General features: G+C 46.5%; 1 protein-coding gene across 2 annotated transcripts in view; it reads right to left on the minus strand.

The window, feature by feature from the left end:
- The window catches only part of LOC105478143 (sushi domain containing 4), a 147,604-nt gene extending 133,273 nt beyond the window's left edge, over positions 1-14,331 (minus strand). For both annotated transcript variants that reach the window (XM_011735196.3, XM_011735206.3), the window contains exons 1-2: positions 14,176-14,331; positions 13,384-13,569 (exon numbers count right to left, since the gene is read on the minus strand). In XM_011735196.3, coding sequence (XP_011733498.1) covers positions 13,384-13,534 — 151 coding nt within the window. In that variant the 5' untranslated portion in view covers positions 13,535-13,569; positions 14,176-14,331. The remainder of the gene's footprint in view (positions 1-13,383; positions 13,570-14,175) is intronic.
- Between the last annotated feature and the right edge of the window lie 1,824 nt (positions 14,332-16,155).

Raw genomic sequence — 16,155 nt, forward strand, 5'->3', positions numbered from 1 at the left:
ACATGACCCGGTTTAGCAACAACATCAACACAGCAGGCACCATAAGAAAATACCAAGTATTAGAAGACCAAGGCACGTAGGCAGCAAGATGCACACAAACCATGCAGCAAAGTGAAGGTAGAGGCCAGTAGCCAACTCTGCTTTTGATTAAAGCCCCTGTTAACCACACTGCATGGAGGAAAATGAGAAACAGCAATTTTGATAGCAGCAATGACAGAGTAACAGGAGTCTACCCCTGAGTGTGGCTGCAGTATTCCACCCAAGATGCAAAGGCAACTGCTACAGAGATAGGGTAGGTTCACTCCCAGCTTTAGATACTCTGTGTGTTTGAAGAGCTCCCAAAGAACTGGGTCTTCCTTCATCTGGAGATGACAAGGGGTGAGAGCTCTCTGTGTGCTCATTTCCATGTAAATGAAAACTTCAGCAGCAGATTTTCAGCAAAGCCACTCTCGAGGGGACAGCTAAATGCTCTTCTACCTCCTTAAACCATACAAGACCCTCTCTGATTAATTCAAAGCCCACTGCACAGACTGCACTTTAAGGAGCACTTCCTCAAATCAGGCCCTGGCATTCCAGGGGCCCACACGTGGCAAAGATCTAGGAAGGTCTGGGGCCGAGAAGAGGCTGCAGCAAGTGACTCTCAGCAGGCTACCAGGTTGCTTCCCTGAAGGGCTCTGAGGCTGGACTGCAGAGGATTTCCAGGCATTCTCGCAAAGGACTAGGAATCCCAAGGTCTCCAGCCCACAGACACCCAGAAGCAGCATCCTACCTGCAAAGCTATAAAGAGAATTCCCAAGAGTTTGAGAAAGCAGGCAGCTGGAGGTGAGAGGAGGCAGTCAACAACAAGGATAGGCACTTAGTGAGTCACTGGATTTAAATGCAACTGCCGGTTCACCCCACTGTCCTACCTGAGCCCAGCGGGGCGAACTCACCATGCCCGCACACTTCCAGCAACAGAAATAGCATGCTGGATAAGGGGGAGGCAGAGTGAGGGATGCATGGAGCACCTCTCTCCATCACGGACCTCCGGAGCACCTATAACAAATCACTTGCCTGCTTCACATGTTTAATTTCTTTTTCCTGAAGCTTCTGTAGGCACACAAAAGGAGCCGACTGGGCTTGGGCCAACAGCTATTGAGAAGTTCCTCTCAACGCCACAAGGACCTTCTCCATCTCCAGACATCACCATTCACTGAACATGCCAGCAGCAGGCACTGAGAACAGACTGGCACATCCCATTTTGCAGCAAAACAGCTCCTCCAGCTGCCTGACATCATGTCCACACACAATGAGCTTTCACAGGGGTCAAGACCTGCACGTGGGAAGGCATTTACATGCTGTGCAGAGCATTCCTTACCCTCCCTTTGTACTCAGGGAGGCAAAAGGCAAAAATAGCCCTAGGTGCAGTGGAGAGATGTCTCCCTCCAGATGCGCAATAATTACTCTGTTTTGTATTTATCAAATGCCTCTGACACTGCCTCCTGTATACCAGCACACCCTATGTCCCTGTGAAGTCCAGAGGAACAAGCCTTATGGCCCCTGATTTACAGATGAAGAAACCAATGCGTGGCAAGGTTAAGGGACTTGCTTCAGAGATGACAGAGCTGGTCACAGGGGATGGGGTGACAGAGAGATCACTCTCTAACAACTGAATATTTTGAAGATGAGCTGACAGCCAGAGAAGACTGAATCTTTGAAAAACTCAAGGACATGGCTGCCAAAAAACTTGTGCAGGGAGAATCTGTATCCAGAACGCTGAGCATATTTTTAAAAATCCCAGTGCCCCAGGACAGAGGTAGGGGCAGCAGCAGGGATGACGCCCCCTGGCCACCATCACTGCAGTATTCAGGTGACAGACCCCTCTGCTCAATGTCCCCAGGAAGGGAAACACTCAAAGCCCCTCATGGCCACACTGACCCTGCTGTACTCCTCCTCTTAGCTTTGTCCTCCCATTGAAGGCTAGAAAGCTACTCGGGAGGCTGAGGCAGGAGAATTGCTTGAGATGGGGAGGCAGAAGCTGCAGCAAGCCGAGATCGTGGCACTGCACTCCAGCCTGGGCAACAAGACTGAAACTCTGTCTCAAGAAAAAAAAAAGAAAGAAAAAGAAAAGGTTCTGGCTCTTCTGCAGCTGAGCCTTGGACAGTTCTGTGTGGATTCTCCACCCCCTCAGCATAGGCTGGGGGGACAAAACAAAGCACTGCCCTCAGGAAATTTATATTCTAGTTTGGGCTACTTAGGAGACTCGCATTGACCTAGGAGGGTCAATTGACCTATGCGAAGGGTCGCATTAACGTAGAACCCTTCTGGTTCTGTCAACTTTCTGTCCAGTTGGTATGGGCATCCAGAATTCAGATTACTTAAACAGTAACCGAATAATATACAAATAAGTCTCCTGCCCCCAAATAAGAGGCACAATCAATTGCCAGAATAAAGTGTTGTTGGTTTCTTACAAATTCTTATTATGACCAATGCTGATGGTCAGCATAACTCCTCAGCCTCCTTACTGGCTTCTCTTGACACTTAAAATGTGTCCCCTGGGCTTCATCTTCAAACTCTCCTATCTGTTCATTCTACCCTCACTTCCTGTGAAACCCAGCTTCCCCTGCAGCTCTAGCGACCCTCTCAACGTAGATGACAAACAAATTTTCATTATCAGTCCCAATCCCTCTCCTGAACACCAAAGTGAGTTTTCAGCTGTTTGATAAATGGTGCCCAGATGGATGTCCTGCAGGTGACGCAAGCTTCCTCATCCAGAATGAACTCATTAGCTTTCCCTCTGAATGACCACTGCTGGAGCTCTGCTAGTGGCTCCTCCTGCTCCTCCATCCTCACGTCCAGCCAGCTGTCCGGCCTCAGTGAATTCTCCCTCTCTGCGTCTTTTACCTCCATTTATTGTTCTCCAGTGAAAGCTCTCATCACGTCCCTTCTAGGTCAATGCAAGAGTTTCCTAAGTAGCCCACACTAGAATATAAATCTCCTGAGGGCAGCGCTTTGTTTTGTTCCCCCAGTGTATCCTCCACCTGTTCACTAATAGATGCACAATAAACACTCAATGAGCAAAGGTCTCTCTACTTCTTTTCCACTCCCACATTGTTAAAGTATTATTTTCTAAAACAGATCAGATCACTCCATGCCCCTGAAGACATATCTTGTAGGCTCCCAGCTGCTACCGTATAAAGTTCAAATTCCTAAACATTGTTAGCTGGGCATGTGAGGCCAACCTGCTTTTCTGGCCTCTTCTCTTCTCAATCTATTGGCCCTTTACTGAAGCTGCCTTGAGCTACTCCTTGTCTCCAGTCCATATTATTTCTCATTCAAATCTCTGCTTTCCCAATCCTCTCTCCTGAAAAATATCACCTTCTGACACCTTCTCTGCCTGGAAAATTATTTTATTGTTCAAAGCTTAGCTCAAATGTCATATTCCTTGGTAAGCCTTCCCCTGCTCCTCCCGCTCCCCAGAGTCTCTGAAATAAACCTCCACTACAGGACGTACCATACCAAATCATGACAGTTAGTCCTATAGGACTATTGAGGCCAACAATTGCTTCATCTATTCCACAGGTCTACTTTGGCCTGTGCCATTGGGTATTGGGATGCGTTGTTATGCTATACCCCTTCAGGACAAAGGAAGCTCTTGGTAGGGCTAACTCCAGCACAGTGAATGTAGCAAGAGTGCATTACCAGTTCGTTGGTGGTGATGTTGGTGGCTCAAATAGTTATGATACTTCCCTCAATGATGCCCCTGATTCTCACAACCATGGAAGGCAGATGGTCCAAGTATTGTTGTCTTTTCACAGATAATGAAATTGAGGCAGTAATTAGGTTACTGTCACTCAGCCAGTTGGTGACAATAGCATGGAAAACTGGCCCTATGTGTTTTCTACAAGACCCTATACTGTTTCAAGTCTTTGCCTCAAAAAAACTTAAGTCATTATTAAAAGCAAATGATTATGCTTGTAATCCCAGCACTTTGGGAGGCCAAGGTGGTTGGATTACTTGTGGTCAGGAGTTCACCTGGCCAACATGGTGAAACCCTGTCTCTCCCCAAAAATTAAAAAAGTAGCCAGGTGTTATGGCACACACCTGTAATCCCAGATGCTCAGGAGGCTGAGGCAGGAGAATTGCTTGAACCCAGGAGGCAGAGGTTGCAGTGAGCCAAGATTGCACCATTGCACTCCAGCCTGGGCAACAGAGCAAGACTCTGCCTCAAAAAAAAAAAAAGCAAATGAGCACCTCCCATCTACAAAACAATGCTGTAAACAGAAGGATGATAGAAAAAAGCCTAGTCCACCACTTACAGTTAAGGGGAATAATCTGGGCAAGCCTTTTAAATGTCACAGAGCAATTCAGACCATATTGTTCTAAATCAGAGGAACTGTACATTTCTAAAATATTACACCCCCTTTTTGTGTAAGTATAATTTAAACACTTAGGCCAGGTGCAGTGGCTCACGCCTATAATCCCAGCACTTTGGGAGGCCAAGGTGGCCAGATCACGAGGTCAGGAGATCGAGACCATCCTGGCTAACACGGTGAAACCCCATCTCTACTAAAAATACAAAAAATTAGCTGGTAGTGGTGGTGCGTGCCTGTAGTCCCAGCTACTCAGAGGCTGAGGCAGGAGAATGGCGAGAACCCGGGAGGCGGAGCTTGCAGCGAGCCGAGATCACACCACTGCACTCCAGCCTGGGCGACAAAGCGAGACTCCATCTCAAAAAATAAATAAATTAATTAATAAATAATAATAATAATAATTTAAACACTGAGGTAGCCTTCATCAGCCACCGAGTATATGCTGTCATGTTATGACTGAAACGTACAGATGAGCCCCCCAACACACACACAAAACGTTAAGTGAAAATGCATCCTTGGGTTAGATTCTAACGTTGACACTCAGAGTTGGTTAATAGTGGTAGCTTAAAAGGACTGTTGAGAGCCTTTCACAAGATTAATTCTAAACCTATTAAATGTTTACAAAATAAGCAGATCCTATTGTTTCTTGCCTGGAGAAAATCAGAATCTAGGTTTAAGTATTTAGGGAAGTCTGAAGCATTCTTCTACGTACTGAGAATCTGAATTTGAAACTAGTTAGAACAGCAACAATGCTGTGGATACAAAGATGTTAAAGAATCCACCATAAGAATGCTTTTTTTTTTTTTTTGAGACAAGCTCTTACTCTGTCCCCTAGGCTGGAGGGCAGTGGCTTGATTTCAGCTCACTGCACTTCTGCTGGGACTACAGACATGTGCCACCACACTCGGCTATTTTGTTGTTTGGTTTTTTTTTTTTCAGATGGAGCCTTGCTCTGTCACCCAGGCTGGAGTTCAGTGGCACGATCTCGGCTCACTGTAACCCCCACCTCCCGGGTTCAAGCGATTCTCCTGTTTCAGCCTCCCGGGTAGCTGGGATTACAGGTACATACCACCATGCCCAGTTAATTTTTGTATTTTTAGTAGAGATAGGGTTTTGCCACCTTGGCCAAGCTGATCTCAAACTCCTGACCTCAAATGATCCACCCACCTCGGCCTCCCAAAGTGCTGGGATAACAGATGTGAGCCACCGCACCGTGCCCATTTTCTTTCTTTCTTAAAAAGAACCTCCCTCTTACTGATTCACCCAATTCAACCACATATGTCTTTTATAAATGCAATCAGACCCAAAAAATAAGGTCTTTTTATATTGTGTTACTCTGAGAAAAAAACGAATATAATGCATGGGTGATCCTCCTTGCTCATTTCCACTTCCACGCTGGTAATTCTGGGAGACAAAAGTCACAAATTTCCAACAGAAACATGAGATAACCAGGCTACACCTTCACTTGCAAAGAACGTCGCCCTTACTCACCCTCTCTTGAAAACTCAGTGGATTGGGATGATAACGAAATGACCACTGATCAGGTTTACCAGGTTCTGCAATTCTTCTTACTCCTAAGAACCAAAATCTATTCCTGGAGACTGGGTGTGCACCCTTGGGTACACAGATAGGGTCATGCTTCTGTCTGCCTGCAGGCCCCGACGTGCTGTCGCCTGCACATGCCTCTGTTACACAGGGGAGGTTCATCTATAATGGCACTCCCAAATTTATTGTCCTTTCCAAATAATATCAAGAATTATTTTGACTTCTCTGATGTTCCCAGTTTACCTTAAGATTAATAAAGCAATTACAATACTCTCAATTAAGAAGCTATTTGAGCAACTCACTTAATTATTTCTATTTTTTTTTTCTTCAGTGGATAGTTTTCTTCTCTCTTAGGACAGTACAACATCCTTCTTCTGAGAGAAGAAGAAATATTGGGCCAAATTCTTTCCTAAAACACAGCATCTTAAGCTCATACCATCTAACATGACTTTCTGAGTAAGTGACTCTCAGATTTTACAAACTGTCAAACGTTATTTTTACTTCAAATTTAACCTTTTAGGGGGAACTTTTACACACATTCACAAACCTCAGATTTCTTTTTCTTTTTTTTTTTCAGTGACAGGGTCTTGCTCTGTTGCCCAGACTGGAGTATACTGGCACGATCATAGCTCGCTGCAGCCTCAAATTCCTGGGCTCAAGTGATTCTCCCAGTTCAGCCTCCCAAAGTGCTGGGATTACAGGCATGAGCCACCGCGCCTGGCCAGATTTTTTGTTTACCTTTTGACATATACTAACTAGATTTTCATCTACATCATACAGTTGAGAAGATAAGTTCAAAGTCTGGACCAAAATGACGAAGAGGAAACAAAGAGGAAAGTCTTGACCAATAGAAGATATCACTCCTAATCAGGCTTTGTCTGATATCTGTGGAACCCTGGGACAGCAACCTCACTGAGGACATCTCTTGAAATTTAACAAACAACAACAAAAAAAGGCAGAAATCAAAAAAGAGAGAGAGAGAAATACTCAAAATCTCTTCCTTATCTTACTAGGTTGTTAAGAAAATTAAAGGTGGCGAGACAACTAAAAACATCTTGCAAACTGTATACTTGTCAAGTGCTTATCCAAATTACATGAAAAAGAACCACTCTTAGGAAGGCTCTCACTAAGGTAGCAACAGAGTGCAGAGAACCATCAGAAGGGAATAGTGATGGCAGTGACAGTCACTAGCAGAAGGCCCCAGAAACCACCCACTTGTTTACTCACCTTTGGCAGAGCAGGTAAGAGTCAGGCACAACCCATTCTGACTACCTTCTTCCAACAGGCACAAAAGGACAGGCACATGGGTTTCTGTCCTCTTACTATTCACCATTCAGAGCCCAAGATTCAGGCACTCTGGCCTTCACTTTGTTTTGAGTTGTGGGATTTTTCTTGTTGTTGTTGTTAATGATTTGTTTACATGCTTTCTGCATTTTGCTCACAACACAAAAGATTTCCCTTCTCTCAGGGCAGGGGGTGTTCCAAAATATTTGATAACTCAGCTTAAAGAAAAATGTTTGAGTCAAATACAATATGAAGAAAAAATGTATTTAGGGATTGGGATTTCCAAGCCCTGGCATGCTAAAAGAAAGATTATCATTAAAAGAATAATCTGGGTCACCATGCCCCACTTGTAAGCTAGGTGATCTTGGACAAGTTGCTTAATCTTTCCATGCCTTCTTTTCTTCTTCTATATAATAAGGACAAATAACGAAATCTACTTTATACAGCTGTGAGGAATTAAATGAGTTACTATACACGAAGTGTGGAAAACTGAGTTGGTATGTAATAAGCACTCTTCAATTATTATTGAAGTATTATTAACAATTTGGAAACTTTTATCAATCACCCAAATGTTGGCCAATTTAAAATTTTGTCCCTTTTCCCAATCTCCCATGGTTAACAATAGTTGAACAGCTCATTCTTATGAGAATGGACCAATAAATCAATAAAATATGTAAGAATATACATCTATCCATCAGTCCTAGATACTGTGATTGGTTTTGGTGAAGCAGGACCATATTTGTATACAAATTTGAAAGCCTATCCTTTTGCCCCTTTCTTTCCCTCAATTCAGAGGCAATAATCCCAATGATCTATTTAGACATACTGTTACCATGTGTGGTTATTTCAATTGTCAAACAGCAAATAAGCTTTCAAAGCAGGGCAAGGATAAAGAGGAGCAGTCTGCAAAATCACTTTTCTCATCAGAATCAATAGAAAACACTAACATGAAATTTTAAATCAAATGTAAAATATGTGTGAAAAAATAATTTTATGCATGCTTTTTGCATTTAAACTTTTGAGAAAACACCAACCCTTACTTGTATGTTTTCTCAGGAGCAAGAACTGTATTCCCTTAACTGTGTATCCCCAGGATATACAACAGACACTGGAAAAAGATGGATGGACGAGTGGGAAAAAGAGAGCCGGCTTTACCCAGATTTTAGAATCTATCAAATTCCTGTAATCACAGAATCGAATATTAGTGGTATGAAAGGAACTGAGTCAAGGGTAAGTCATACCACTTGACCAAAGCTAGGTGGCAATTTAAGGACAGAGGCTGAACTTGAGTTCTATCCATCCTATAAAGAATGCAGAGCTCTTGTTTATACCACAGCTTCCCATCTAAAGGTAAGCCTCCTTGGTTTTTTGCAAGCTTTGGAAATATGTCTCTGAAACCAGGAACAGAATAATTCAGGTGCTTTTCTTCAAGTATCTAATCAGTATTTATTGGAGACAGGTCTTCACCTACATTCTTCATTACATTCAAAAATTAAAGAACCACTGATTCTCTGATTTGCCTCTTCAGGCCTCTGAGACAAGAGATTTGCTACTTGTTATACAAAATCCTTCTGCCTCCAAAAGCTTTCAGATTTCACCCACTGGATAAATCAAAAGAGTTTCCATGCTGCTTATATTAAGGTAGCCTTTTGTTGAAGAAACATACATTAGAGTTAGAGGAGCTGGGACTTTGTGTACAGATTAAATGCAGTTTGAAATTGTGAATTTTAGATGTAGCATTGAATGAAAAGCTTTCAGTCTACCATGTAAGAAAGTGTTTCTCAATAAAACCAAGGGACTTAACACCTACAAATCAGTCAGTCAGTCAGAAAGCATCTGTTTCTACGTGCTGGCACACAGCACAGCACTAAAATGACATGAACCAAATGAGGGTTCCAGGAGCTCAATTTAGCTGCACTAGGACCATGACTTGGGTATGCAGAAAGGGCAGCTAGACCGGGGGTTTGCATGAGTCAGAGACCTAGAAACAGAGAAAGGAAGACAAGCCAAGCTCAGATGATATTTTGCTCCTGCTCTCCACCCTTCAGTGGGTTCCCCACTGCCTGCTGTGACTTTCAGAAGGCCCCTTGGAGCTTCTAGGACTTTTACAATAAGGTTCTAACCTATTTTTCCTTCTACCCTACTGATCCCTTGCAGGTATAGTATATTCTAGATTAAAAGACTATTTTCTGCTCCCTGAAGAGTCCAATCACATAACCACCTCCACACCTTTGCACGAGCTATCCCTCCACCTGAGATGTATCTTCCCTCCCCACCATCCTATCCTAAGTGCCACCTCTTCTCTAGAGCGTTTCCTGATTTTCCTTCCAACCTCACAGACTACCATTAATTGGATGTGGCCCCAGCTATCATGAAACTTTTGCACTTTTGTAAAAAGTAACTCACTCATGGTAATTATTTTCTAAATGGTATGGCAGTAATTTGGGAGTCTTTTTTCTTGCTCTCAATCAAAATTAGCTGAACATCTATGTGTCAGATGTTGTGCTGGGTGACTGAGACACAAAAATGAATAAAGTCGAGGTTCTTGCCCTCAGTGGGCTTGTGGTCTAGTATACGAGACAATATTATTATAGTGGGTTGCAGCTAGTGCAATGGAAACCCAGGTAAGGGAAGAACTTACTGACTAAAGAAATATGAGAGAGGTTATGGCATTTAAAAGTTGGGGATAGAGAGAAATCGGAGAAAATTTGCTCACTTAGGGAAAAAATGAGTAAAAGAGAGTTGTAGGTAAAAATAACATGCAATAGTGCTTGGCTCAGGACAGGGGATAGGCACTCAATGTTTATTGAATGAATAAAGCAAAGGTCTCCAAAATTATGGCATTGTCTCAGCCCCCTCCTCCCTACTATTACTTATATTTACTAAGTGCCTACATGTTTCCCATCCTTCACACCAACCCCATAAATTAGGCACCATCATCCTCATTTTATAGATGAGGAAGCTAAGGCTCCCAAGTCCTGAGACCCCAAAGCTATCAAGTGGCAGAGCCTGATTGAGTTATTTATTATATAGAAATGTGCTAAAGTTATTTAAGTTATTTATAATATAGAAAGTTATTTATAATATAGAAATATAGCTAAAGTATTGAGTTATTTATAATATAGAAACGCGCTAAAGAATTCACCTTAAAGGAGTCACTTGTTGAACAAACTCTTGGCTCTCTTCCTTGAAGCCTGGGGGTGAGGGGTACTCTGGGCATCCTTCAAAGCCCAGCAGATCTCTGGTCAAGTGTACTGGGGCAGAAAGGAGAGAAACGGCTGAAACCATGCTCCATGCAGATTCCACGCACGGCAGGGTCCTATATGTCCCCACCAACCTAATATGAGTTCTTGCACAGCATTTGGTCTCAGTGGCCCCAAATGAGGGCCCTCTTCCTTAATGACAAAAGACAACCTGCAGAGAGCCACCCAAACATCATCTCAGGACAAGTCAGGCTTATAAAAGTTTCCCTAGGGTTCAAAGAACTGAATTGGAGCTCTGGCATTCTAAGACAAAGCATTTCATTTTTGATGGAGTTCTTGTTCCTACTTTTCTTTGTCTAATCATTTTCTCAATGTCTGCCTTTCTAGCTCAGGCTTTTTCTTCAATACTTGTACTGGGCACATGGTTTTTTTTCCTCCTAGCTGAGACGATTATATCTTGCCATTGTGGTGTTCCTTTTCCATTGAAAGCAATCAAAAATGAAAATCCACATTTCAGAACAGTGTCTATTAAATATATACCATTTTGTGTATGAAAAAAAGCACTCTCTGAGGGCTGATTTTCAGCTCTGTGTATCACCTGAAGATTAGATAGTGGGTGAGACTTCTGCTCCTCACAGGCCATTTGCATTTAGTAATCGAGAATGATGGCAGAAAGTCTGGAGTAGAAGCAACTTACTTTAAGGAATGCCTTGGTCTCAAGCATTGCTAATCAAAGTGTGGTCCTTGGATCAGCGGTAACTGCTTCACCTGGGAGCTTATTAGAAATGCAGAATCTCAGGCCCCACTCCAGACCAAATGAATCAGAATCTGCCTTTTAACAAGATCCCAGGTGATCTGTATGCACATTAAAGTTTTAGAAGCACAGGTCTAGAGCTAAGGTGTATTTGCTTTTATTGCCTTACTGGAGCCTCCATGTGCATTTCTTTCCTAAGAAAAAAAATCTCTGTATAGTGAACTCCATAGGACATCCCCCACCACCCTTGCCTGCCCAAAAGGTTTATTCATAGAAGAACTGTGAAGTGATAAATATTCTTCCAGAAATCACACTCTCAGCCTGAAGGAGTTCAAAGTGAAACGAAGCTGATGGCTAGCTTCCTGCAGCGTATGAGTGCCTAAAAAGAAAGAGCTCCGAGACTGACAGGTGACAGGAAACCCTTACTCCTATCCTCTTCTCCAAGGCTCTGGATATTTTTGCCTGGCATGATCCCCCCCGAGGAAGGCAGGGAAAAAAGACATGCTATAGGAACCTTAGAGGTAACTGTCATAAGACCAAGGTGGCCATGACATACACTGAGCTCTGAAATGTTGAGGAGGATGCTCTGTAAACACGACCAAGCAGAACCAAGAGCACAAAACAAATCTCGGCTGTGCTCAGACCTCACCCATCCAATAACAATAGTCAAGACAAATGTAAATGAACCTTGATTCACTAGTCTGTCATCTACAGAAGATAAATGGACCAAGAAGATGGAAAATCACGTGGACCTGGTTTGAGAGAATGAAAGCTAGAACTGGGAGGCAAAAGCAGAGAGGAGGGGAGGAAATGATCCAGATTCACCAAATACTGTTCTGCCCCTCTATTCCCACTCATCTGTGAAGCAGAGCTGGTGTCCACGGCAGATCAGAGGCTGTGACCAGAGCCCTCGCAGGCCACACAGGTGCTGGCCTGGCCTCACACTTGACCTTTTCCTCCATGAAGAGGAAGCCTACCTCAGAGAAATCTCTATAAAAACTACAAGCACCCAAAAAGTTATTCCTTCTTAAAACAAATATACAAAAATAAAAATAAAAACCAATGTCCACCCAAAGCAAGAGTTTTTTCACTAATTTTGATACATATGCATATTGCAATAAACACCTTTATACTCTGGGCATCTTTCAGAAGTCTAAGTTGGAATGCCTGGGTCATTGATTACTCTGTGTTAAAGCCCAACGTGTTACACCTCTCCTCCACTTTTACTAATTTTTCACTCATTTTTTTTTCCATTTTCACCTTCGAATTCTCTGAAACAGCAATATTTTAAAACGCTAAAATGGTTTATTTATAGCTATCAATACTTGCTTTTCAACCAATTATAATTTATTTATATATTAACAGTATCTCAGCTCCTTCTAACGTCCATATCAACAAGCTCTAGAGAACGTTTGCAATGGACCGTAATGACGGACAGCAATGAGCAGTGGAGGCAGGGAGACTAGGCTCTGAAATTCAGACAGGAACTCCATCTGTCTTCCTCTACCACAATCAAAAGATACCCCTCCCCCAGAACCAAATACGTTATAGATTAGCCGCCCACGGAGGCTGAGGCTATCAATTTTATTTCAGCTAACTTCTACTCCATAGAAGAGCGATTCACTTTATTCTCCGAAATCAGACCTCGATGAGCAAAGCAAACTGTCAGAGGCACACCTGAAAGAACACCTCTGCATCTCCTCCCCGCCCCCAACATACACAGACACGCTGCACACGCAGGGAAAGGGAAAGTTAACTTTCAAATAAACCTGCCCCTCAGCCAGTCTGACCATGTTTCCAGACCCTTCACATTCTCAAAGGTGGTTCTTACAACTCTTGCTTAAATCCAGAGGCTGAAATCTGACTTCTATCTGCTGAAGGCATTGACAAGGGTCGGAGGTCCACAAATACATCACTCCCCCGCCCCCCCTTTCTTGGCCAAAGTGGTAATAATGGGCCAGGCTTTATTGTCTTTCCTAGGGAGAAGCCAGGCCCGGAGGCTGGTGGGAAGCTCCAGACAGAATGTGGGTGTGTGAATCTGTGCGGGCTCCACAGGGGAATTTTCAGGGAACTCCAGCGGTTTCGGAGAAGGACGGCCATAGGCTGGGACGGAGGCACCCTCGCGTTGTCAGATCCTCCTGAAGTCTGGGTGTATGGGGGAGGGGTGCAAGGCTGTCCTGGCAGCTAGGCTCTCTCTCCCCTCTGGGCCATCCCTAGGCCCTCCCAACACAGCTGGGTCACTCACCGCCCGTTAGCTGTGCAGGGCCGAAGCACAGCGCCAGCTGAAACCACAGGATCACGGCCAAGAGTCTCTGGGGGGACTGAGGTTGCTGCTGCTGCTGCTGCTGCTGCTCTAGAAATCCATCTCCAATGCTCGGGTTCATTCCATGATACATCTTTCATCCAGAGAGGGCATCCAGCTTGCAAGGGTCTGCAACCAGAAGCGGAACACCACAATAAGCCAGTCTGTCCGGGCTCGGGGGCCACGCTCTCCCTCCTCCGCTCTGGGACCCGGCGCCTCGGCTTCCCAGGCTCCATCCTGGTTCCTCCCCCGCGCGGCCCCCGCCCCCTTTCCCACGGCGAGGTCCCCCGCCTTCCCCCGAGCCGGGTGCACTGAGTAACAGCCGCCGTGGGATGCTGCGCGTGCTGGGGGATGGAGGACAGGAGGGAGAGCAGGGGTTAGCGCACATTGGCTCCGCGCCGGTCCCCGGGATTCAGCAGCTGTGCCCACCACAGGAAAGTCTAAAGCCTCCTCGCGTCTCGGGGCCGAGAGGACACTTTTCCCTGGGCCTATACATTGCACTCTGGGAATCTCACAACGTGGCACCGTCTCCCCCAGCTACTTCTCTGGTTTTCCTCGGGATTGGGATGGATCCTACTGCCCCAGTCCCCACTGAGATTTCAATGCGCTGTCAAAAAAAAAAAAAAAGAAAAAAGAATTTCTCCCTTGGGGAGCAGCACCAGGCACCAACTCCCCCTCCCCGGCCTGCGAGCGCCTCCCCGGGACGGAAGCCCCTTCCGGGGCTTTCGGTCTTACCTGTGGGTCTCATGCATGCAGCTTCCTTCCCTCCTCCGCCTCCTCCCCCCGCCAGTCTAACCCGCATCTGTGCGCGACCTCTGCTGCCGCCGCTGCGCGAGCGAACGAGACGGAAGCTTCGGCGGCGGCGCCCGGCTCCAGCTCCCCCGCCCGCGCACTCCCTCCCCAGGCGCCCCCGAGCGGGCGGGTGCGGGGGGAGGACTGGAGCCCGGCCGCGCGCCCCCGCGGAGGCGCCCGCGCGCCCGCTACCTGAACTCGCGAGCGCGCGGCGGCGGCGGCGCGGAGAGAGGGAGGGGGCGGGGACGGGGTGAGGTGGGGGGCGGGGACGGGGCGAAGGGTGCGCGGGCGCGCGAGCACGCGCCTCTGCCAACCCAGCCGGCGCCGCGGCGGGGCCGGCGACCGGCGAGGGCGGGGACGGGTAAGGGGCCAGCCGCCGCGACCAATGGGAAGCCCGCGCGCCTGCACCTGTCGGGGCGCGAGGCGCCGGCTGCTGCTCTCGCACAAGCACGCAGTTGGGTCGCCCCTTCCCCGGCGCAGGACTGCGGCCCCTGCCCAGGCTGCGCGCCAGGTCAGGTGCCCGTCCCGGCCTCCGCGCTGCCTCTGGTGCCCCCAGCCCGCGGCGCGGCGCAGGAGAGCGCTCCGCCCTAGAACTGGCGCCGCGGCGGTGGCTCCAGACCCGGGACGAGTGCGCAGCCGGCCGCTCCCATCCCCAGAACGCTCGCCACGGACTCGGTTAACTTGAGCACTGCCAGTTGGTCAAGTATCTTAATTTCCCGCTTTAACCCCTCCCCGCTTCCACCTCCGCCGAGGCTCTGCGCGTCCCCGGGGAGACCGAAGGACGACCTGAGGCAGCTGAGAGACACTCTCCCCCTCCCCCGCACCCGTGGTATTTTCCCTCTGCCAGCCGCAGGCGTTGTGAGTGAGGACCCCTGTCCGGTCTTGGAGATGCGCGGGCCCCTCCGAGCCTCGGCCTGGGAGGCGCTCCCCTGGGCGGGGAAGCGGGGGTGGCGGGTGATCGGTGACACGCAGGTTGGGTATCTGGAGGAGGGGAGGCTTCCGGGGTCTTAGATCGGAAGCCAAGGGGTCGGTGGTAATTGCCCTCCCAGCCCCAAGTGGAGAGAGTTGGCCTGGTCGGTCCCCTCTCTCTGCGCCGATTCTTTTGTGGGAGCTCAGCCCGCAGTGGTTGCAGCTCTCACTCCCTGCCGGCTCTGACCGCCCGCGGTCGGTTTCAAGATAGGGAAGCCCGCATTCCAGCCGCATTGATTAAGAGGTGTCAGGTAATGAGGTGGCGTCCACCCGCCGCACTTTAGAACCAGTGACACTCCATGACTCTGTAGCAATTTATGGATATGAAAACTATGTGCCTGATACAGCTACCAAATCATCCCTTGCTTCTGTCGACTTTCCCAAAATCTCACATACTGATGGTAGTTGGGAAATTACAGCTTTTACTGTGTCAACTCTTACTGGGAGTGATTTTAACACATTCTTTCAGTATAGATTAGCTTTTAGTAGATAAGTTAAGCTCCGTTATTTTGTTTTTTGTTTTTGCGTGTGTGTGAACTTGAGATGGCAGCTTTACACAAAATAAACAAGATTTTGACTAGCACAAGTCCAGCTTTGATACAGCTTGCACTTTGGGACCCCAAAATATTAGTAGGGGACCTTCCACCTTCCCAAGGTCCTGTGACTGTCTCTACAGTTTGAATATTTATTCCATTTTTCTTTCTTAGTAAATTTTCTAAATCTTTTTAAATATCCACCAGATCAATGACGGTCAGAAGTATTTGTTGACCATGCACATGTTCTTAACAATTGTAAGAGGTATATCCAAGTGCTGTTGAAATCTGTTCTTTGGCTGGAGTACAATCTATTTTTACAGAGAATGTTGGGACTGAAAGGAACATTCAAGTTTATCTGATCCAAACATGGGATCTATGCTTGAGTCTCCTCTCTGACATTTCTAATAAGTGGTCATTC

Source organism: Macaca nemestrina, chromosome 1, assembly GCF_043159975.1.
Source record: "Macaca nemestrina isolate mMacNem1 chromosome 1, mMacNem.hap1, whole genome shotgun sequence".
In the NCBI taxonomy this organism is placed as follows: Eukaryota; Metazoa; Chordata; class Mammalia; order Primates; family Cercopithecidae; genus Macaca; species Macaca nemestrina.